Source organism: Asterias amurensis, chromosome 18 (genome assembly GCF_032118995.1).
Source record: "Asterias amurensis chromosome 18, ASM3211899v1".
Lineage (NCBI taxonomy): Eukaryota > Metazoa > Echinodermata > Asteroidea > Forcipulatida > Asteriidae > Asterias > Asterias amurensis.
Genome location: NC_092665.1, coordinates 13,596,443 through 13,621,350, shown reverse-complemented (window position 1 = coordinate 13,621,350; position 24,908 = coordinate 13,596,443). Strand labels below are relative to the sequence as shown.

The window sequence follows — 24,908 nt, the reverse complement described above, 5'->3', positions numbered from 1 at the left end:
TCCAGCGGCCATCTTAGTGGAAAAACGGTGACGAAACAATCGAAACGCACAAATTTGTTCGCGCGGCGCACAGAATTGGCCAATGAACAACCCCCTTTTGACCTTTAGGTGAGGGCGCCCTACTAAAATGACGTCATGTGCATAAGGTCTATTGTGGTGCGCAGAATCTCTGATGGACAGCTTTAATGTGTTCCATTAGGCCAATGCCACCATAATCTACTTGAAAACACACTGTTCGTTCATGTATCAGTCCTCGATGTGCCATTTGCTTACCTCTATGTTGTCCCGAAGGGTGTACATGTAGCAAACGTTGTTCGTCGGATTTGCCGGGTCCAAAACGATTGGTCTGTAGAGTGGGGGGGGGGGGGTACACGTCATAGGTTAAAATTAAAGAGCATGATTGTAGTAATAATAAATAGACTGTGCAATTTTCATGAGCATTGTGCAAGTACTAAATTGCATTCATGAGCAATGAAGGTGGTACCCAAGGTCAAACGAATAAGCAGCAGAGTGCGTGTTCGACGCCTTAATCGCATAGGATCCAAGCCTTGTGAGTGGTGTTTCTGGGTACTAGACTTACTCAGTCGTGCTGTTTTCATGTTAATGATGTCACTTACAAAGTATTCGTGACCACATTATTATGTTCACAGGGTCCATGCAATTTGTTACTTTGTGTTAGTTAAAATGTCCATATTCATGAGCAAAAGTGTGATGTTTTGTCAGGCAGAATCTCAATTCTTATTTTAAAGGCACTAGACACCTTTGGTAATAATCAAAGACCAGTATTCTCACTTGGTGTATCCCAACATTATTATTCATAAAATAACAAATCTGTGAAAATTTAGACTCTTGGTCTTCGAAGTTGCAAGAGAGCAAAGAAAGAAAAGAACACCCTTGTTGCACAAAAATTGTGTGCTTTCAGATGGCTTCAGGCCTGAAGTCTTTTAATATTTATTGGGTATAAGAAATTACCTCTTTCTCAAAAACTGTGTTACTTCAGAGGGAGCCGTTTCTCGCAATGTTGTATACTATCAACGGCTCCATTGCTCATTACCAAGTTTTTTTGCTTACAATTATTTTGAGTAGTTGGCAATAGTGTCCAGTGCCTTTAACGCCCAATCAACTCAGTAAAGTTCACCTTTCCATTTTGAGTTTCCTGATAATAGTTTCTTCAAGGTGATCATCATTGTGCATGTATTTCCAAGAAACACGCAGCCTGTCCAGTTTGGTCAGAACTTCCAAGACGCTCCTCAAACCCTGGGCTTTATCAAGATAACTTGGCTTCCCTGCCTTCTCCCACCGGTAGATGGTGATCAACTCCAGAGGGTAAGACTTCTGGAGATACTTAGGGAGGAATCTAGACGCCCAATACTTCACCAGGCGTATTAACTCCTTCACGTGGCCGGGTTGTTCCTTAACAAACTGCTTTCGGTACTGAACGAATGATGCAGAATAAAGCTGTCTTGTTCCATTCCCGTAGTCTAGCATAGACAGAAAGAGATTGCGATACGCTGAAGGAAAGGAAGAAGTAAGAATCAGAAAGAAACACTGTTGGACGCCTGTTTCTGAAGATGATAGCATTATTTAAACTAAACACCATTGGCCGATTGAGCTGATCGTGGCGTTGTTGGAATGCAGGGATTATAGGGTACACGTGTCTTCGGTTTGGGCGCTTTTGGTCCTATGAAATATTGTTGGAGTTTGAAAGATGCTTTAAAAATAAGATAATTCAAATTATCTATATAAAAATACCTTGAAAGTATGTGGTTTTTCTTGTATTTCGTGAATACACACGGTCTGCCATTTTGCAAAGAGCCAAATTTTTGACTCCACAAAAAAAAAAAAATTATCACCCAAAATCAGAAAAATGTTCTTATTACTGTGTTCACGTTTAACTTACACCTTTGATTATTTGGAACGTTTTCCGTTGTAGGAAGAACATCGACGTCTATCCATCGACTTCCGACTTGTATCTTAAAATTCAACAAGTATTCATCGGATCGTATGATTTGGACGTTCGGCACACATTCCAAAGTTGACGCTAGATCGGAAATTATTCCCGACAAAGTTTCCTTATATTCTTCCTTTCCAATCTCTGAGATGGGTTCCAGATATGGTTGGCTGACGAATGCAACCAGGTCCACGTCCGATAGATCTTTTACCATAGTGCCTTTTCCGAGCGATCCACCCTGCGAATGAAACACAACATCTGATCCCATGAACTACATTATAGACCTACCCAATCTTCAAACTGTACCAAATTTCATAGAGCTGCTTAAGCACAAAAAGTAGCAAAGCGAAATAAAACGATAACAATGATAAACGATGCGTAATAAGTGCCTTACGCAGATCCTTAAAGCCATTGGACACTTTCGGTAAACAGTATTGTCCAAGGCCCACACTTCGTGTATCACAACTTATACAGGGTGTCTCAAAAAAAAGGTAATCCTACTTTAAAGGGTTTTTATGACCAGACTATTATGTTTACCAGCAGAAAGCATGGCATCATCTTAAAGCTGAAACCTTGTGCTTTCCAATGATACATTTGGTTACATTCAAGGGTCATGCATCAGCGAGCACCATTGTCTTGAAGTTGTGGTGCATAAATGCAGTTGGTTCACTTTTGAACCCATGTCATTTTGGCCTTCAGACAGAGTGCATGTAAACCTCGGGTTGTCACAAATGGTTCAGCTAATAACAGCAGAGTGGTCAAGAAAAGGTATGAACCAGAAGTTTGCTGGGATCTCTCTCACACCGCTCAAGAAGCCGCTCACAGAAAGTATGTCTTCTTGCAAGATCAGGAAGCAGAAGTTCATGACGGATGTGATGATGTGGTCCAGATGAGTGATCCGATTAAAAGTGGTGTGGCTCAGTCCAACACCATTCCGTCTTGCACTTGTCTCCCGTGGGTGGTCAATCAGTTGCTGTCGTAGGATAGCGATGTTTTCCTGTGATCTCGCTGTCCTTGGCCTTCCTGAACTTCCTTTGTTGCGATTGAGGCTGGTTCCTGATGTGCTTCATACTTTCTCACATTGGCCCAGATTGTTTCTTTGCTGGTGGTTATCGATCTGGGAATGCTTCTCCAAATGCATCCTGTGTAGCATGCAAAAAGTTCTGGTTTCATACCATTTCTTGACCACAAATATTCTCTGTTCTGCCGTTAGCTGAACCATTGTGACAACCTGAGGTTTACACACTGTCTGAAGGCCAGAATGACAAGGGTTTAAAAGTGAACCAACTGCATTTTTGCACCACATTTTCAAGACAATGGTGCTCGCTGATGCATGACCCTAGAATGTAACCAAATGTATCATTGGAAAGCACAAGGTTTCAGCATTAAGATGATGCCATACTTTCTGCTGGTAAACATAATAGTCTGGTCATAAAAACCCTTTAAAGTAGGATTACCTTTTTTTTGAGACACCCTGTGTATAAAATAAGAAACCTGTGAAAATTTAGACTCAATCGGTCATCGGAGTCGGGAAAAAATATTGGGAAAACCCACCCTTGTTTCCGCACGTTTCGCCGTTAACATGCGTTTACTATAAATCCGTAATTCTCGATGTCGAGAATTGATAATTGTTGTAATGTTTTCTCAAAAATAATATTTCAAGAGAAGTCTTTTACCATTACCTCCTGTGAACCCTGTAAGTTATTTGTAAATCTGTGAACTTTTATTTTTGTTTTCTGTTCTGAAAATGTATAATGGCTTTAAAGCGCTTTACAAAAAAGTAAACATTACAATTAAAGGGACACGTTGCCTTGGTCCAGGGGAGTTGGTCTATGAAACGCGTTTAAAAACAGTTTGTTACAAAATACAGATGGTTGGAAAGATGTTTTAAAAGTAGAATAAAATGATCCACACACAAATGCCTCGAAATTGCACGGATAATTTCCTTATAAATACGTCGTGAACTAACACGGCGCGCCATTTTGTGGAGTCAATTTTTTGGCCGACCGTGTTAGTTCGCAAAATAAAAGGAAACCACGCAATTTCGAGGTATATTTGTGTGGATCATATTATATTCTACTTTTAAAACATCTTTGTAACCATATGCATTTTATAACAAACGGTTTCAAACACTTTGTAATGTATAGACCAACTCGACCGATCCAAGGCAACGTGTCTTTTTAAAAGTAGACCTGCTAAGTAAATTAACGATGCTTACTGGAACACTGTTACCACCCCAAATACCAACCAAAATCATCATGTATCATCTGTGGCTGGATCCTACTCATGTTTGCTTAGCAGAAATTAAGCTATATGAAATTGCGCCTGGGTGATAGCCAAAAAGAAACATACTGTGTGTACTTAATAATAATAATATTAAAAAATAATAAAGCGCCTTATGCATGGGATGGCCTCAAAGCGCTTTACACAATATTATAAAAATCAGCTTAAGGACATCAACAAATGTTCTCACCTTGACAACTTTATTAACCTGAAAGGCGAGAATGTTTTCAGAGCAACGGCAGTAAATGTGTTGGACCACACTGTCAATTGCTGATTTGCAGTCCTTTGAGAAGGCGTACGTCCCATGTTGTATATTCTTGATAAACCAATTCCCTAGTTCATCCCGAGACAAACACCAGGGCTCGTCATTCTCCTCACCCGGGTTGGGTTGGACAACCACTGACAAAAGTTCATCCTGAGGCAAAATCGAGGTTTCGTCCTCGAAAAGCCATGACCATATCGAGCCCATATTTTGTTTTCAATCTGTACGGAAAAAGTTTTAAAAAGAAACATTGGGTGTTGGAACACAATCTCAAGCAAGCTACACGCATATTAAATTATTTCCCCTATCTTAGTACCCGAGTACCAGAAAATGCCAGGAGATAACAATCACAACTTAAAGACACTGGACACTGTTGGTAACTGTCAAAGACCAGTCTTCTCACTTGGTGTATCTCAACATAATTATGCATAAATCACAAACCTGTGAAAATTTGAACTCAATTGGTCGTCAAAGTTGCTAGAGAATAATGGAACTAAAAACACCCTTACTGTACAAGTTGTGTGCTTTTAGATGGTTGACATCGAGACCTCAAAATCTAATTCTGAGGTCTCCAAGTCAAATTAAAATATTGTATTGAGAAATTGCTTCTTTCTCAAAAACTACGTTACTTCAGAGTGAGCTGTTTCTCACAATGTTTTATACTACAACAGCTCTCCATCAAGTAAAGGTTTTATACTAATAATTATTTTGAGTACACCATAGAGCTATATAAAAGATAGCTCTATGGAGTACACACACACACCACAGCGTGTATACGTCTGCAATCGCGGACCTCCTGTTGTCCCGCTTTTGTTTATACTAACTTTGTTGTAACAGCCCCATTGGTTTTGTACACGTCTTCAAACTGTGGACCTTTCCCGAACCGTGGACTCTAATATTGACCTCTTTTGTTATATGTTCCCGGATTGAATGTGTATTCCTACCCACCCCCCCCCCCCCCCTATTCCCCGCAATTAATAGCAAAGCACACAATTCGTAATTCGAGTTCTGTATGTGCTGCGACTCAAGAAAACATAATATTAAAGAGTAATTTTTGCACTTTTAAAACTTCTAACTAAAAGCTTAATTTAGATTAAAGCAATCAATACAGACTGTTGGTTTTCGCTCGGACTTTCAGACTTTCTGTACTGAACGTCTACTAATACAAACTACGTGTTATGCACCAGCTACTCATACTGGCAAAGTTCGCTCTTTAGCACAACGAGAGACAATGCATAACAACAAGGAGTTGTAGACACGTATGTATACAGATTCAGAGGGTGCATTCGATTAGCTTCCCCCTGGGTCGACCCCGATCTGCCCCAGTACGTTCGAATAGCTTTGACGTCATTCCAAGGGGCTCACCCGGTTCAACCCCCAAATGCCCTGCTTGTGGAACGGGTCACTTGGGGCTGGCCCGAGGTGCATGACGTCACCACGAGAACTCTTGTCAGGGGCTCACTCGAATGAGCACCGCGGGTCGACACAGGGAAGCTAATCGAATGCACCCACAGACCTTTAAATCTGCATACGGCTGATTGCAACAATGGCTTTGTATCATAGCCATACCTTCCTCCATTGTATAGCAAAGTCCAACGACATTAAAAGCACTGAACACCTTTGCTTATTGTCAAAGACCAGTATGCTCACTTGTTAACAACATAATGCATGAACAAAAAAATCTGTGACAACTTGGGCTCATTTTGGTCTTCGAAGCAACAAAACAATAATGAAAGAAAAGACACCCTTGTTAAACTTAATGTGTGTACTTCCATATGCCTTTAATACATAAATGCTTCAGTTCAGGCCTTAATGAAGTGTGTTTGACCAAACAGAAAATACCACATTATGTGGTAAAAAATTCCTTCTCGTTATCGGATACGTACAGAGGAATTCAGGCGGGAGTTCTGCCCGGAGGGAGGCTATGACGAACTGGTTTCACCAATAATTGTGTTAATATTTAGAGTGTACAATTTAACTGTCAAACTTACTCAAGTAAAGAGACTGTAGAAACCCTTCTCTTGAAAATCCTGCGGCAGCATTGTAGGTGGGTGTTCTTCTAATGCCTTCCGGAAGCTCCTGATAAAGCCAAACCGAATGCGCAGCACTCACCGTACTATATTATTACGTGTACCAAATAATATCACGGCAACACAGCGGTTTCCATTCGGCAAGTGCCCGGATGAGCTATAGGGAATTCCCCAACTGAGAAATCGCACATGCTGCAATCTCTAAAACGTCAATAGCTTCCCCGTTGTGTACCCAATGGACGCGTGTTACCGGGTGTTACACTTGTGGTAGACTTGTGTACAAGTCGTTAGTCGGTGTATATTTTGTCTGCCAGCGCTGCCTATTACAAACACACATTATGCCGTTCAAGCAACAGTCCGATTATACACTCATGCACCCCCACAGACATTAGGCGCGTTCGTTTAGCTTCCCTGGGTCGACCGCGGTGTGTGGCGGTTTTTTCTTCCAGGACGAACGTGGGTAATTATCTGCACACGTTCGTCCTGGGAAAAGAAACCGTCACACACCGGGGTCGATCCAGGGAAGCTAAACGAACGCACCCAGAGAAAACGCAGTCAAATTCTATACGCCAATTTGAGAAATGGGGCACACATAATACTATGGCTCTATTAGGTTTGGGTTAATGTGTCTGTATACATGTACACCCAAACCAAACCAGTGCATTGTCCACCAACCATACCTCAAAAATGGCAATGGCTGACGATAGGAGTATACTGTTTGGGCATCTATGGAAAGCTCACTGGGCACGTTTATGCAATGAAATAATTGTATCCATATGGAATCACTGGATTTGAGTAGCAGGTGCCTGTATGTATCCTTGCGGATAAAGACAGGGGCCCAGTCAACCCGCTCGTGAGCTGGGGTTATGAGTGGTGGCTGACACTCGAGTGTAAGGCTAATCGAACACACCCAATGATGCGAGTTTCTTGCATCAAACCCGAATGATTTTTATTTAAGTCCCCATTTTTACCTATAAGGACCAAGCTGTTAATTGTTCGACCATGGAGGTAGAAATAGAGGTTCGAACTAGGGGACTGGGTGATGGCATGGGGAGGGGTTTCAGTGAGGGAGGATCAAAAGTGCAATAAATCGTTTTATAAAATGATATAGAGGGGAAGACATTAATATTTCTAGGGAACGAAATACTGTTTTGAGGAAATGAAATGATTCTTTATTTGTTTGTTGCCTGTCTCCTGGCCCATACTTTGCACAAATCTTCAGTCGAAATCATTATTATCTTTATGAAGATAATATGGACTTAGGCCCTATATATTTCTTTTCTTTTTTTTGGTTAAGTGTCACGACTCACGAATCCACACTCTGCTGAAAAGAATCACCAGAACTTGAGTTCTTCACCGCTCGGCCACGACTCCCTTTAATCATGTAGATTTACTAGATTATAATAATGAACATAGCTTACACTTAAAGCCATTGGACACTTTCGGATCAGAAAACAAAAATAAAAGTTCACAGATTTACAAATAACTTATAGGGTTTACAGAAGGTAATGGTGAAAGACCTCTCTTGAAATATGATTCCATGAAATGCTTCACTTTTTGAGAAAACATTAAAACATCAATTCTCGATATCGAGAATTACGGATTTATTTGAAACACATGTCATGACACGGCGAAACGTAACAAGGGTGGGTTTCCCGTGATTTTCTCCCGACTCCGATGACCGATTGAGCCTAAATTTTCACAGGTTTGTTATTTTATATATAAGTTGTGATACACGAAGTGTGGGCCTTTGGACAATACGGTTTACCGAAAGTGTCCAATGGCTTCAATAAACTACAACTAACTTGTAAACAGTAATCCATGTTTGACATAATTAAACCATTACATACTAACTTACAATCATGACACTGTGTATACTTTAGCTTACATGTCCCCACTACACCATACAATGAAAACTTACTGGTTAAATATAGCCATACTATGCGTGCGAATTAATACAAGTTCTATTTCTTTTTATATAGTACTGAAAATGTTATCATTATTAAACTTTCCAGAATATCTGAATAAGCAAAAGTTTGTAGTGTTTTAATAAAATTATATTAACCCCGCAGAGATGTAGCATTTTCTAAATCCCAAAACAATAGGCATAATTGTTACATTATAACGGAGTCCAACATGAATAAACTCTTGAAGGGCAGTTGTGTAAAACATGTTGCTGAATGAGGAAATCCCACAATATTCCTGTTTATTATGTTGTTTTCTTCTATTTTCACGGTTGTTTGTGTGTTTCTTCTCTCTTTCCGTTTTTACCTTCAACCAAACCACCCAAATAAAACACGCCAGCTCGGTTGGCCTGTGATACATTTACCACCGCAGTGAATCATAAGTTTGGTGAATGGAATATTAATGACAATAACAACTTACATGGTAAGAAGTACAGCAGTTTTGGGATAGTAAATTGCATTTTGAGAAAGATTTCATTTCGAGGTACGACTTCTTTTTATGAAAAAATATACAACTTGTTAGCCCAAAATTCGTAGATTGTGCATTCCTGTAGGGATTATGCTATATGCGTAGTCATTATTCGCTCCGAATTTTCGGCAATATTACCTCAAACAGGCGATCACGAAATGATATGTTCACATGCTTAATTTTATTGCTAACATTCAACTCGATTATTTGTTATAGGATTAAAGTTCATTAACTGTGCGACGACCAACTGTTTGAACATGTCACTCCTTGGTTCAACTGGGGGCGCCCTACACGTTTTACCACGCAGTGACGTCACTGAGCAGGGTGGTCCGGAGGGTCTTTTCGGCAGCTGCCTTTATCACCTGTATGAGTTAGAATTGAAAACACTGTATGAGTAATGGTTAATGAGTTTTTACATGCTAAAATAATTTTATTTTGTGACTTGTTTTACTAATTTCTCAAAAACTAAAGCACCTTAATAAGTAATATTTGAAGGGAAGCTTTCTACTATCATTATCTTCAAACCCGTGTAAGTTTAATGTAAATCTTAAGACATTTTTTAAAAAGTACCTGAATCCGAACATTGTTCGTTTATATCAACCCTTGATAATTCATTCATTCATCCTACATTTTATTTCAATGCTGTTCTTACATTTCACATTTTCAAAACAAAGTTTGTCAATAATAGGTTCAAATTATAAGTAATACACAGTAACACATAGTAAATTAAGATATGAAAACATTGATAATTCACAGTAATTTTTATTGATCAGTTATACAAGATAGTTATAAAAATGCAGTAAGTAGGACAGCAATAGTTTGGGTGACTGCATTTTGCTTACCTCCTTGTTGTTCTCCCTCTGGTACATGTAGCAAACGTTGTTCGTCGGATTTACCGGGTCCAAAATGATTGGCCTGTAGATGAGAGGTAGAGTTAGTAACGAGCATGGCTTATTGTTATTTTCAATCAACTTTACAAGTCTCGTAGTGTGCAACGTACACGTACGAAATGTAATCCTTTGCATGCTCTGAGGTGTCTGTAAAATGCCGTGGTGACAAGGCCTTTTACATGTGTTTAGTTTCCTCTAAAAAAAAAGGGGGCTATTATTTTTACGCTCATCACTTTAGTTTACCTTTTCATGTCGAGTTTCGTGATAATAGTTTCGTTGAGCTGATCACCCACACCGGACATGTAATTCCAATAAACACGCAGCCTGTCCAGCTTGGTCAGAACCTCCAAGACGCTCCTCAAACCTTGGGCTTTGCTCAGCCGGCGTCCGGGCTGCCCTGCCTTCTCCCACAGGTGGATGGTGATCAACTCCAGAGGGTAGGACTTCTGGAGATACTTAGGGAGGAATTTCCACGCCCAGTACTTCACCAGGCGTATTAACTCCTTCACGTGGCCAGGTTTTTCCCCAACAAACTGCACTTGGTGCTGAACAAATGATGCAGAATAAAACCCTCGTGTTTCATGCTCGACGTCTAGCATAGACATGAACATGTTACGGTACGCTAGAAAGAAATAAACCAGAATCAAGCACTGATTATTTAGCGACTGGCCGTTTCTGAAGATTACGGCATTATTTAAAGTTACTCAAACTGTGCACAAGTAAACTAAACAGTGTTTGCGCTTTGGGCTATTACAAAAGAGCGTGAGTTATGAAATTAATAATGATTCTTGACATTGTGAGGTTTTCCTTGTGCTTTGTGAACTTAAAAAACAAGGTGCGCCATTTTGTTAAACGAATTGTTTTACTTAAAAAAATGCGGACCTTGTTAGTTCACGAAGTAAAAGGAAAACCTGACGATTACATAGGTATGATTGTGCGAATCATTATTTTCTACTTTTAAAACATCTTTCCAACCATATCCATTTCATAACAAACACGTGATTTCTATAAGATACCCCAAATAATCCGAAGGCAACGTGTGCGTTTATAATTGACATTACTATGTTCACGTTTTACTTACACGACTGATACGGAACGTTCTCCGTTGTGGGAAGAAGATCGACGTCAATCCATCGACTTCCGACTAGTATCTTGACATTCACCAAGTATTCATCGTATCGTATGATTTTGACGTTCGCCTCATCACCTCGCAAAGTTGACGCTATCTCAGAAATGATTCTTGACAGGGTTCTCTTATACTCTTCTTTTCCAATCTCCGCGATGGGTTTTAGGTGTGGTCTGTTAACAAACGCAACCAGATCCACGTCCGATAGATCTTTTACCATAGTGCCTTTTCCGAGCGATCCACCCTGCGAATGATACAACACATCTGATCACCAGGAACTCGATACCCAAACTACAAACTCTGGCGATAGCTAAATAAGACACATACCGACATACTATACTAGTTGTCTACAAGAAATTCAATTTTAAATGTACTTACCTTAACGACTTTATCAGAATCGAAGTTAAGAATGTTAGAGGAGCAATTCCTGTGAATGTGTCTGACCACTTTGTCGACTGCTAATGAGCAGGCAGATTTGAATTCTTCAGTCCCAAGTTGTATGTTGTCATTGTACCAAGTCTCTAGTTCACCCTGGGTTAAACGCCAGGGTTTTTGTACCACCTGCTCTCCGCTTAAATAATATTGAGAGGCCATTTTGTTTACACGCTTCTGTGGACAAAGATTAAAAACAAAATATTGAATTCAAGTAGTTGGTGGTTTTTACCCATAGTGCTAAGTTTTTGAGATATGAAACAAATCACGAAAATTATTTTAGCATGTAAAACGTATTTACCAGTTATTATCGTGATAATATGATTTTACTCAATTCTCAGAAACTACAGTACCTCAGCAAGTAACATTTTATGGTAAGCTTCCTATTATCATTATCTTTAAACCGTGTAAGTTTCATGTCAATTCTGTGAATATTGTGTTTTGTGTTACGTTACAAAAAGTGACCAAATCCAAATAGTGCATTTATTTCAAGTTTCAAGAGCATTTATTTATATATGTTCTAAATAACCATTGTTTTTTAGAGCAGATATATTTGTTTATGAGAGCAGCTACTTTTCTTTTGGAGAGCCATCTTTTTTTTTTTTTTTTTTTTTTAGGAGATTATTTTCATTTTTTAGGGCATAATAATGTTGGATTTTATCAAACACAACCTACAGGCCAGTATAGGAATGATTAACATCTGCAGCGTTAGACCGCCATCAACCACTATTGTTATTCGCGTGTGATACATGCCTGGGAAATACATAAATTGTTCACCTGTCACACATTTTCTGAATGAAACTCCCAAAAAAATTGTTTTCTGGTGCACAAGTGCGCAGAAAATGGTTAAATTTGGATTTTAGGTCAGCACCACTTCTAGCTGAAATAATGTTCAGGCCTACATGCCTAATAATTCACCAATAGAGGGCGCCATTTCCAAGTACAAGAGTAAACCAAAAATAATATCAGAATACATTTTTTTTTTTATTGGACACGGCCATGAAAAAAAAATCCTTCATATTTTATTTTCCTCAATTACATTTGGGTGTGTTTGTTTATTGATTTATTTTATTGATTTTTTGTAATGTTTTTTTTTTTTTTACGGAGACTATCACAATGAACCCTTCCCGTGAAATATGCTAATTACATTAACGCATGCGTACAGACCGTGTTGGTTGTGCACTTATAAGCAGACCATAGATATAGAATTAAATAACTAGATCGGCGCGCGTACATACGCGGGTTCCGGCATGTGCGCGGCCATGTGTACCAAACGGTCACGTGCTGGTTCCCAAACATTGACCGCGCACTAGACGGGACGAATGCGTTTGCGTTTAAAATGGTATAAGAAACTCTTTTGGTTTAATTTCGTGACTTTTCTCCAGCCGAAATATTCATACAATTTAATGTAATTAGGCCTTTTAAGGCTAAATGATGGTTGCTAAGTGCTCTGCAGCTATGTCTCAGCAGAGAAAAGAGAAAGGGACCAGGAGTCCTTCGTAAGCTGACATACCATAGGTAAGTAGGCCTAGCCTACATGTTTGTTTATTTATTTTTATTTTTAGCAATAGCATTACCATGTTGACATGATTGATGTGAATGAACATCATTTCGGTCATTTATCAGGTTTACTCTTTTTTTCTCTCCATCGTATGCTGTTATGATAATGAGTGTTTATTGCATGCACGGTAACGAAAGGGTTTATACGGTGCGATAGTATTATTAGCAGTGGTGGTGATTGTTGTCGTTGTTTAAAGGAACACGTTGCCTTGGATCGGACGAGTTGGTCTATAAAAAGCGTCTGTAACCCTTTTTTTAATTAAATGCATATGGTTGGAAAGATGTTGTAAAAGTAGAATACAATGATCCACACAATTCTGCCTCGAAATTGCGTGGTTTTCCTTTTATTGTGCGAACTAACACGGTCGGCCATTTATGGGAGTCAAAATTTTGACTCCCATAAATGGCCGACGTGTTAGTCGACGAGGTAAAAGGAAAACCGTGCAATTTCGAGGCATGTTTGTGTGGATCATTGTATTCTACTTTTACAACATCTGTCTACCCATGTGCATTTTATAAAAAACTTTTACAAACGCCTTTCAAATACCAACTCGACCGATCCAAGGCAACGTGTTCCTTTAATTACAACTCATCTCAATTAATACCGACATTTATACACGTTGTTTTGTTAATGCTTGTAAAGGCAAACACCATTATGTGTAAAGGGAAACTCCAGTAGGTTTTAAATAATTGTTATAAATATCATTCCAGATTCCCCACCAATGAAGACTCAAAACTGATGTGAGAATGGGTTCATGATAAAAAGGATGCTATCTGAACGGTAGAAAATGGCGTCCCACTGCACAAGACCGGCTCTGCAGTGTCATTTTTGCTGAAGAATGCCTGATAGTGCGATGGGGCAAAACCTGCCACGTAAAAGATTATTTCGGATCTTTTAGGGAGACTTCTAAACGATTATGTTTAATGATGTTAATCTCAAGCCATCACAGTGTGCTAGAAATCTTGGTATAGTATTAGTTGAATTGACCATTAATTTAACAATGACACAACATATCGATACTATTTGACGGGCTTCCTCTTATTGCTTCTACGAGATACGAAGGATAAGACAATTATGAACCAGAACATAACGGAAAATGGATACACGTCTTTGTAATGAGTCGAATTGAAAACTAGCTTTGATTTGAATTGGCTACCTGTCAGATTTAGGATCAATTTTAAAATGTTGCTGTTTGTGTAAAAGGCCATAAAATACGCGCAATCGCGTGTGTGCGTCACGCACCCATTAGCCGTATACAAAACAGCGCGATGTTCCCTCATTTTGCTAGTCTGGTTCCCTTACCAAAGATTCCTTGACGTCTTTTGTTAAAAATCTTAGGTCAGGTACATTGATCAATGGTCAGGTATCACTCCACGGTTAAAAATAGAGCATGACGCAACTTGTCAGGGTCGGGGTTCATCTCCAGGGAAACCTTGTCTGCACGTACTACTAGTTGCGATAACGTAACCCTCCTCCCAACGGCCGCCAGGCCGGAGGGTTACGAGATTATTTTGATCATCAATTAATGACAATCTGGTTCAACACGTATAATTCGTATAATTCAAAAAAATTTCAAAGGTGTTTTGACTTGAGTGTTCATTAGACATTGATTCAGGATTAAGTTTCATGATTTTTATAAGTGGTAAAAATGGGGGAAAATCTGGTGACTAGCTGTCGAAATTATACGTGTTGAACCAGATTGTCATTAATTGACGATCAAAATAATCTCGTAACCTTCCGGCCTGGCGGCCGTTGGGAGGAGGGTTACGTTATCGCAACTAGTAGTACGTGCAGACATGGTTTCCCTGGAGATGACCCCCGACCCTGACAAGTTGCGTCATGCTCTATTTTTAACCGTGGGTGATACCTGACCTAAGATTTTTAACAAGAGACGTCAAGGAATCTTTGGGCAGGGGACCAGACTAGAACAATATACCCCGCATAATATAATGTATACACAATGGCATTGTTTGTAATTGTATAGCGCATAGCCAGATGTTCCAACCAGCTTAGGGTGTGGCCCCGTCGATAGAGCAATGATCGGTCTAGCTTAACATTTCTACATGTATGTAGCATGATATGGACGTAGCCATGGCGGCCTTATACTTTCGTATTGTTTCTGAGGCGGACAATTTTCAAAGCTTCAACTCAAGTCTTACCTGCAAGAAGCCAGTAATTTCAACAGATTCACATTCCATGGCAGCATATATTTTTCATAAAATAATGCAGCTCCCAACGTTAAGAAATTCCCATTTTTGGTCGTATTCTCAGTCTGCCGTACGTGTACGCAAGACGCACGACGCGCAAATCTTGCGTTGCGTTTGCGTGTTAAAACTGTGCAATCAAGATACGGTGACCAAGAATTCATGCGTCTTGCATATTGCGTCTTGCACGCGAATGTATACGCGTACGCACGGCAGCAAAACAACGTGCGAAAACGATCAAAACGGGAATTTTTCAACGTTGGGAGCTGCATTATTTCACGAAAATTACGTGATTATTTGTGAAGAATATTATGACGACCAAAACCCACCGCGGAAAAATGTATGCCGCCATGGAATGTGAATCTTTTGAAATGAGTGGCTTGTTGAAGGCAAGATTTGAGTTATGAAGCTTTGAAAATTTTCCGCCCCAGAAACGGGCCATAGATAGTTTAGGACTCTGTATGTACAGAGAAAGAGTCCCATATGGCTAGGTATGGATGATACAATAATAATATACAATCATCCATGATTTCACACAGTATGCCTCTATCTGGTTTATTTATTTACTTAATTATTTACTAAAAATATCGATAATCTTAACTTTCCAACTTACTCAAGATACGAGATTGACGTATCCTCTCTTGAACATCCTTTGACAAAAATTGCAGCTGCTGTACGTGTTCTTCAAAAGGCACAGTTGAGAACACTGCAGTCTAGTCTTATGTCCTACCACGTCAAACCCCATTCGTTTTTCACTGGTGTTCGCTGCATTTTTACATACTGCTTACCAGGCAAAGGGAAGTATTGCTCAGCCGAATGAGCTAATAGGGAATTCCCCGATGAGAAATCGCACAAGCTGCTCTTTCACCTTCTCTTAAACGTCATGAGGTTTATCGCGAATAGCAAAATATCAAGAGAGGGCGCTGTTGAACCCACACAAAGGTATAGAGAGGTTGCGTGACCCCGCAAAAAGTTCGTTGTGCGCGCCGTCGGCCATGTTGAGTACTATTTCTGTTGGTAACGCGTTGTCTGCTCGCAAACAGCAGACGCACGTTTGTAATGTAACCGAGAAAGTTGTTTTTTCTCCAATAGACAAATATTTGGTGAAGGTTTTCTTTCAGTATTCAATTTGGTAAAACAATGAATTACATCAAGCACATACTATTAACTCCGGAGAAAGCAAGTCAACGCCTGTCGATACTGTGAGGAAATACTAACGGATTTTAATTCGTTAAAACAACAATTGTTAAAACAACAAAGATCCATATGAATTCAAACCTGCCGACTGAGTTCCAAACATTGAACTTTTCTCAGCAGTGTCGTAGCCAGATATTATTAAATACCGGTACTCTGAGCGCATTTAAGTCCATTGATGCACTATACAATCAAATTGGATGGGTGACGGCGGTAAAGCTGCACATATCCCATCGAGGAAAAATTTGCTCGTGAAAGTAAACAAACTTTGCAGTTTAACTCTCGAGGCCGCACTTAATAATAATAATAATAATAATACAGCATTTATAAAGCGCACTAAATCTGTGGAACATTCAAAGGCGCTGGTCAAAGAACAAGAAGAAAACTTCACTCAATATCTGCAAAGGCTAATCTGAAGAGATGGGTTTTGAGAGAATGTTGGAATCGAGAGATGTCATGTGTGTCCTTGAGATGTTGAGGCAGAGTTCCAGAGGCGTGGTGAAATGTTACTGAATGCCCTGTCCCCATAGCTGGATAAACGGGTCAGAGGAACATATAGCATGCTGCCAGATGACCTCAGACCCGGCCTGGCACTACGGGGCCGAATCATGTTCTGTACGTAGGTAGGGGATAGTCCATGGAGAGCCTTGAATGTCAGAAGGATGATCTTGTATTGGATTCTGGAATGAATGGGTAACCAGTGGAGATTGTGTAAAATAGGAGAAATGTGTGAGGATATTTTGGTACCGGTCAGTAATCTTGCTGCAGCATTTTGGACAGATTGTAGGCGATGAAGTGTGTTTTTAGGAAGCCCGGCCAGGAGACTATTGCAGAAGTCAAGCCTACTAGTGATGAAAGCATGAATAAGCTGTTCTGCTGCGCTAGTAGTGAGTAAGTGGGCGAAACATTATTTATTTTGTATGGACGTGGACTTACGATTTACATTTACATTTTTACCGTGATTATGCGTTACGTTAAATACAGGCCAGCTGATAATAGTACTCAACATGGCGGCGGGTGTCAAAAACTGACGATTGTGACGTCACGCGAAACCTCTCGTTCCGTGCGCGAGTCGTAGAAACTGCATAGAAACCGCCCCATATTCCTTCCCACAATGCATTGCGTTTCTAAATCGCGATAACCTTATGGATGCGAGTTTCTCGCAAACACCGATGATTTTTATCCAAGTCCCCCTTTCACCCAACAAGACTGGGTTTTTTGTTCAATCTAAGGGGACTGGGTATGACATGGAGAAGGGGTTTGGGTGTAGGAGGATCAACAGTGCACTAGTTCGTATTTGAAATAGATTTTGAGGACATGAATATTTCAAGTGAACGAAATACTCTTTTGAGGAAATTAAATACTTTTTTATTTGTCTATTGCCCGTCTCTTTGGAACATACTACCCCATACGAAGCTCTTGAGGGGTAAACACAAATTTTGATGTTAAACCATTAATAATAAGTACTAATTTAACTTAACTCAACAAGATTAAGTTACCCTGCACATGCCCATGCCCATGCCTACCAACCATGCGAATTATTTTATTGTACTATTTCTTTTTGAAAGGAGATTCTGTCTCCAGATACAGCGACATAGACCTTATCGCAAATACTCGGTCCACGCAAATTCTCGAACTGATCCCTGCTGAAAGGTGGTGTGTGATCCTGTTCCGAGTGTACAGGGCCCAATATTTCATAGCGCTGCTCAGCACACAAATTTGCTAAGCATGAAATTTCTTCCTTGAAAAAAACAGGATTACCAACCAAATATGCATTTGTTGCATATTGCTTGTTACTGGTACTTAGCTGTTGTTTGCTTATCCTGAAAATCACGTGGAAATTTTGATTGGTAATCTTGTTTTTATCAAGGAAGAAATTTCGTGGTTAGCAAATTTTTGTGCTCAGCAGCTCTATGAAATTGGGCCCTGTTCTCGGGTCGTGTTCTCATAGTTCGGGTATGCGAATAGGACGCTCGGGTCAAGAAACACCGCCCTAACTCAGCCTTATTTGCCCGAATGGGGGACAGAATCTACGGCGAACATAATATTTCCCTTGGGCACAGGCATACTTGTATAGATTTTTTAACCCCAGTGTACATGAAGTTTAACGGTTAGCTTGTGGCAATAATGTCCGTCGACTTTGAAGAACAACACGTAGTCCTTATCGGTGAAAGGCTGAGGGTGCATCACACTAAGGTTCCAACAACAACCAATTAGGGCCTCAGAATACTTATTTTAAACTCAAAATTAATAATACTGAAAAATCTTAGCCTCCTGAGCTGAAATCCAACATATTTTGCGGGGGGGGGGGCAACATTGGTTTTTCTTTTCATGTTTGTGTGATAAGCCGTAATTTTTTTCATAGGATAGGGCAATGCTTCCCCCCCCCCCCCCCCACCCCCCGCAATCAAACAATCTGTCTGAATGAATAAACATGCCACACCCACAATTTGGAGACTAGTGACAAGGAATGCCCCTAAATCAAATCCTACGGTGAGGAATTACCGTGTATAGCCTACTACATTGTTTGTACATTTTCTCTCTACCGATTCCCTTTAAACACAGTGTTGGACTTTTTAATAATCCTTATACAAAGCCTTTGCATGCAGTATTGATCTATGATTTAGTACATGAAAAATGTGGACTTATAAAGTATTCGTTTGCTTGGCTCAAGATTGACACACTATCAAAAGTGTAGAGCAACCACGAGGATTAGCATGAACATCGACGTCAAACTTTGAGGCTCGTGAGTTACATATACACTGCACCAGAGATCTGCAATTAGCCTAAATCATCCCCATTAATAATCACCTTTCATCTACATTGATTTCACATGGAGATACGCATGCAGTCATGCTATACATAGTGCACGCCGCTTGCGCAAACTACCGAAGTGCAGCTGTCAAACATCACATCGGACCAATCAAAACGCAGATATGGAAAGCTTACGTCACTGCACATTTTATGTAATAAAATCACAGGTTCTGTAAAACCAGTATCTTTCTTATTATCCTTGCGGATAAAGACAAGGGACCAGGGCCCAATTTCATCAAGCTGTTATTAAAAGCAGAAAATACTGCCAATGACAAATTTCTTTGCGAAGCAAACATTAAGGAGGGCACCAGTCACTACCATGCAAGCCAAATGTAATTTGGGCTAGTAACCTATAAGCAAAACTATTCTGTGCTTAGCAAGTTTGTGTTCTTACAGGCTTTATGAAATTGGGCTCAGCCTAAAGATCAGATGTTACTGAACATGGCGATCATTGCTTCGATTGAGGGCGCTCTGTTCTCTCTCAGTTAATTATGGCCACGCAGTGACGTCACTGAGCAGGGTGGTCTTGAGGGTTCTTTCAGCAGCTTCGGCTAATACCTGCATGGTTGAAAAAGGCTGCATGAGTTTCACACACTAACCCCTGGTGCGCTGTCAGTCCAAGGCACTGTACACTTATTGGCAATTACTAAGAAATAGTTGTTTACATAAAAACATACTTGGTAACGAGCAATGACGAGCTGTTGATAGTATTAAAGGCAGTGGACACTATTGGTAATTACTCAAAATAATTATTAGCATAAAACCTTTCTTGGTGACGAGTAATGGGGAGAGGTTGATGGTATAAAACATTGTGAGAAACGGCTCCCTCTGAAGTAACGTAGTTTTCGAGAAAGAAGTAGTTTTCCACGAATTTGATTTCTAAACGCACACAACTTCGTGTGACAAGGGTGTTTTTTTTTCTTTCATTGTTATCTCGCAACTTCGATGACCGATTGAGCTCAAATTCTTACAGGTTTGTTTTTTTATGCATATGTTAAGATAAACCAACTGTGAAGGCTAGTCTTTTACAATTACCAATAGTGTCCACTGCCTTTAACATTGTGAGAAACGGCTCCTCTGAAGTAACATAGTTTTTGAGAAAGATGTAATTTTTCCAATAAAATAAAGAATAAACGTGTCCAGTGCCTATTAAGTGCAGCTTTGAATTCCAAAATTATATACATTTCAAAAATATAATGCTAATAACCTGCTGTTTAAGTAGAGGCGCACACTGAATACAAAAGCATTAACTCCTGCACTTGAATTAGTGTTTAATCCATCAATCAATAGCACACAATACGAATACTAAAATAACAGTAGCACATTAAAAGGGCGACATGTCAACACGGCACAGGTTTACAATACCTGATTCAACTAGCCCTCCAAGTTACAATTTTTCTCTGGTTAAAAGATGGCTTATTTTAACCACACAATATTCACAGAGAGCTTTATGACATTTTCCCTCCAAATATAATTTATGGCCAGAGCCATGCACACTATATAAAAAAGAGATAATTAATTACCCATCGATAATAATGTGCTGGCTCTAGATCTTGCTCACACTAAAATGAAGAGGAAGCTGTTCCAAATGTTGCGGACAAAAGCTTAACCTTTTATTAGTAAATAATATTAATGCTTACTTAAAGTTTTCAGAAATATAGAGGGCGCACTTGGTATCCCTACATTTTAGACTTGTAGTGATTTATGCCTCTTGCTTACCTGCTTATTGGTGTCATTCCACTGGTACATGTAGCAAACGTTGTTCGTGGGGTTGGCCGGGTCCAAAACGATTGGTCTGGTGAAGAAGCAGGAATAGAAGTGTAAAGCAACATAAAATTATGGGTGTATCAACTATTTTTAAAAATAGCGAGTCTCGCATGTACTTTGAGATTGAAGTGCGCGACTTTGTTTCTTCTGATTAGCAATCCAAACCAAGATTGACTAATAGGAAGGCCACCAACATAGGGCTAGCATGCGCTCTTTCAACTGAGTTTTTTACCAACTGAGCTATATATAAAGATAGCTCAGTTGGTAGAGCGCCTGCACGGTAAAACGGAGGTCGTAGGTTCATCAGTGAATGTTTCTTCGGGAACAAACAATGGAGAGCTGCTGATAGTATAGGTTTTCTCTGTCAAATTCGGCAAATGAGCAGTCAATTTCATTTTCGTGCGTTCGAATTAAAGCTGTTTTGCCTCTTCAGTTGTTACTGCGTTTCAAATTCAGAATTCAGTCATTCAATTTCGTTTTGAGTCAAGTCAAATTCCTTTAGCACTTTGTTCAATTTAGCGTATCATCATTCTTTTTCGTGACACACACGCCTCAAGAAGCGTCTGCGAATTTAAATGATGCTTTCTTGATGAATTGGTCAATTGAATGAATATTTTGTTAAATCGAATGACGTTACATTACATTTGACTAATCATAAAACGAAATCGAATGACCCTATTCAGTAGTATTCGATTTCGCGCGAAATAGAATAGCTTGGTGGTTAAATTGGCTGCTCATTTGCCGAAATTGACCGAGAAAACCTATATAAAACATTGTGGGAAATGGCTCCTTTTCTTAAAAGAAAGGGGCAATTCTCACTCAAAATGTAAAAGACTTCAGGCCTACAGCCTTTTATTGGGCATCTAAAAAGAACAAACATTTTGTGCAACCAAAATGGTGTTTTTTCTTTCGTTGCTCTCTTGAAACTTCGATGAAAACATTAATTTTCACAGAGATTTGTTGTTTTAAGCATCTGTTGGGATACACCAGGTGAGTTACTGTTTTTGACAACTACCAAAGGTGTCCGGTGCCTTTAAAACAAAAAAAAGTCCTGCTTAATAATTAGTGTTCATTTTGCTCACACAGTGAAGTTGGTAGATCCGGGTTGCATGTAAACGATGCCTAAGGCCATTATTGTGTAAAGTTTGTCCTTCATATTACGCACAACTCATTAGTTCACCTTTTCATTTTGTCTTTCTTGATGATATTATCTTCAGAGAGATCCTCATCGATGTGCTTGTCCTGCCAAGAGGTACACAGCTCGTCCAGATTGGTCAGAACCTCCAAGACGCTCCTCAAACCTTGGGCTTTGCTCAGTCGGCGTCCGGGCTTCCCTGCCTTCTCCCACAGGTAGATGGTGATCAACTCCAGAGGGTAGGACTTCTGGAGATACTCAGGGAGGAATCTAGACGCCCAATACTTCACCATCCGTATCAACTCCTTCACGTAGCCGGGTTGTCCCTTAACAAACTGCACCTGACGCTGAACGAATGATGCAGAATAAAATCCTCTTGTTCCATTACCGACTTGTAGCATAGACCGGAACATGTCGTCATCAGCTGAAAGAGAAAAACACGTTTTTATTACGACGTCCGGTTTTATTGAATATGAGAGCATGAATTTGCTCAAACTGCAGACAATAAATGGACTAAATTATATTGTATAAGTGGACCTTCATGTTCAAGTTCTTTTTTTGTGTTGTACTGTCTTTTCATTATAGTCAAGTGAGTTCGAATTTTTAAACAATCCCTAACCTCAAGTTAATATGGTGTAAAATGCAAACCATTTCAGTGCAAAATTATTTATTTGCCCTTTTGCCTTTTGAGGAAAACTTCTTCCCTTAAAAGACAGTGGACACTATTGGTAATTGTCAAAGGCCAGTCTCCTCACTTGGTGTATCTCAACATATGCATGAAATAACAAACCTGTGAAAATTTGAGCTCAACCGGTCTTCAAAGTTGCGAGATAATAGTGAAAGAAAAAACATCCCTGTCACACCAGGTTGTGTGCTTTCATATGCTTGATTTCGAGACCTCAAATTCTAAATCTGAGGTCTCGAAATCAAATCCGTGGAAAGTTACTTCTTTCTCTAAAACTATACTTCAGAGGGAGCCGTTTCTCAAAATGTTTTATACTATCAACAGCTCCCCATTACTCGTTACCAAGAAAGATTTAATGCCAATAATTATTTTGAGTAATTACCAATAGTGTATACTGCCTTTAACTAGAGAGACCCATGGTTGTTGGAAACCAAAGACGCCATGCTATAAATTCAAATTCAGAAAACGTCAGGAATGAATCAACAGTTCCTCTGAAAATGTTTGGTAAAATTAATCTGACCTTGGAGTTTCCAGTTAAAGGCACTGCAGTGGACACTATTGGTAATTACTCAAAATAATAATTATTATTAGCATAAAAGCTTTACTTGCAACAAGCAAAGGAGAGCTGTTGATAGTATAAAATGGTGTGAGAATTGGCTCCCTCTGAAATGACGTAGTTTTCGAGAAAGAAGTATTTTTCCACGAATTTGATTTCAAGACCTCAGATTTAGAATTTGAGGTCTCGAAATCAACCATCTAAACGAACACAACTTCGTGTGACAAGGGTGTTTTTCTCTTCTTCCATTATTATCTCGCAACTTCGACGACCGATTGAGCTCAAATTTTTACAGGTTTGGTATTGTATGCATATGTTGAGATACACCAAGTGTGAAGACTAGTCTTTGACAATTACCAATAGTGTCTACTGTCTTTAAACACTTGGTCGTGTATTTAACTTGATCGTGATATTATCAGGGTGCAGAAGTTAATTTGTGTGCTTTGGTGATCTTGAAAAAGGAAAATTTGCTGCTCGTGGGGTCAGCTCACAACTCCCCCTTACACTTAAAAATCCCTTGCCATGCACTGTAGCAAGTTTTAAAGTACAATACAAAAATTTGAATTTTAATGTCATATGGTTTTTTTCCTGGCTGGAGCAGATTTTTAAACTTTGTATATTTTGCTTGTTGTAAAGATCTTTTGCTGTTGTCGTATATCCGTAATCTTTATTTAATTGTGGCCGTTTTTCTATTTTAAATATCGATCTTAATCAATATGTTATTATAAATGTTTTTTATATTAGTAGTTTCAAACTTTAACAGTGTTTCACTGAGAGGTTTCCCCAGGGTATAAGAAGAAATAAATAAAGAAATAAATAAATCATAAATTAGTACTTACAGGAATAATATTTAGCATTGTCTGTTGTAGGAAGGAGGTCGACGTCTATACATCGATTCTCGACTTGCATCTTGAAACTCACCAAGTATTGATTGAATTGTACGTTTTGGACGTTCAGGGCACCTTCCAAAGTTGACTTTATGTTAGAAATGATTTTTGACAGAGTTTTCTTATACTCTTCTTTTCCAATCTCCGCGATGGGTTTTAGGTATGGTCTGTTGACAAACGCAACCAGATCCACGTCCGATAGATCTTTTACCATAGTGCCTTTTCCGAGCGATCCACCCTGCGAATGACACAAAAACATCTGATCACATGAACTCGGATATCCAAACTACAAACTGTGGTGATAGCTGAACAAGACACATACTCAAAAGAGATATCAACATGGTGCTACCCAAATCTCTCTAGAAACATACTACATGTATAGTCCACTATCATACAAGTTTAAGCTTACATTACCTTGACGACTTTATCAACATCGAAGTCGAGAATCTTAGAGGAGCAATTCAAGTGAATGTGTCTGACCACATTGTCGATTGCTGATGAGCAGGCAGATTTAAATTCTTCCGTCCCAAGTTGTATGTTCACATTGTACCAATTCTCCAGTTCACCCGGAGGTAAACACCACGGTTCTTCCTTCTCCAAGACTAATCCACCTCCACGGGTAGACGGGTTTCTCTCTACCGGCCCGTAGTTGTTTCCGCCCTCTGTGGTAGAAGTTGAACAAAACTAAACATATCAGC

General features: G+C 39.5%; 1 protein-coding gene across 1 annotated transcript in view; it reads right to left on the bottom strand.

The window, feature by feature from the left end:
• The window catches only part of LOC139951022 (2'-5'-oligoadenylate synthase 3-like), a 30,746-nt gene that overhangs the window by 396 nt on the left and 5,442 nt on the right, over positions 1–24,908 (bottom strand). Inside the window, exons 3-17 of the mRNA XM_071949841.1 lie at positions 24,625–24,872; positions 24,163–24,448; positions 22,128–22,506; positions 20,900–20,975; positions 19,673–19,738; positions 11,354–11,584; positions 10,931–11,219; positions 10,093–10,471; positions 9,802–9,874; positions 9,263–9,321; positions 8,704–8,747; positions 4,425–4,633; positions 1,901–2,189; positions 1,139–1,511; positions 274–346 (exon numbers count right to left, since the gene is read on the bottom strand). Of these exons, the coding sequence (XP_071805942.1) occupies positions 274–346; positions 1,139–1,511; positions 1,901–2,189; positions 4,425–4,633; positions 8,704–8,747; positions 9,263–9,321; positions 9,802–9,874; positions 10,093–10,471; positions 10,931–11,219; positions 11,354–11,584; positions 19,673–19,738; positions 20,900–20,975; positions 22,128–22,506; positions 24,163–24,448; positions 24,625–24,872 (3,074 nt within the window). The remainder of the gene's footprint in view (positions 1–273; positions 347–1,138; positions 1,512–1,900; positions 2,190–4,424; positions 4,634–8,703; positions 8,748–9,262; positions 9,322–9,801; positions 9,875–10,092; positions 10,472–10,930; positions 11,220–11,353; positions 11,585–19,672; positions 19,739–20,899; positions 20,976–22,127; positions 22,507–24,162; positions 24,449–24,624; positions 24,873–24,908) is intronic.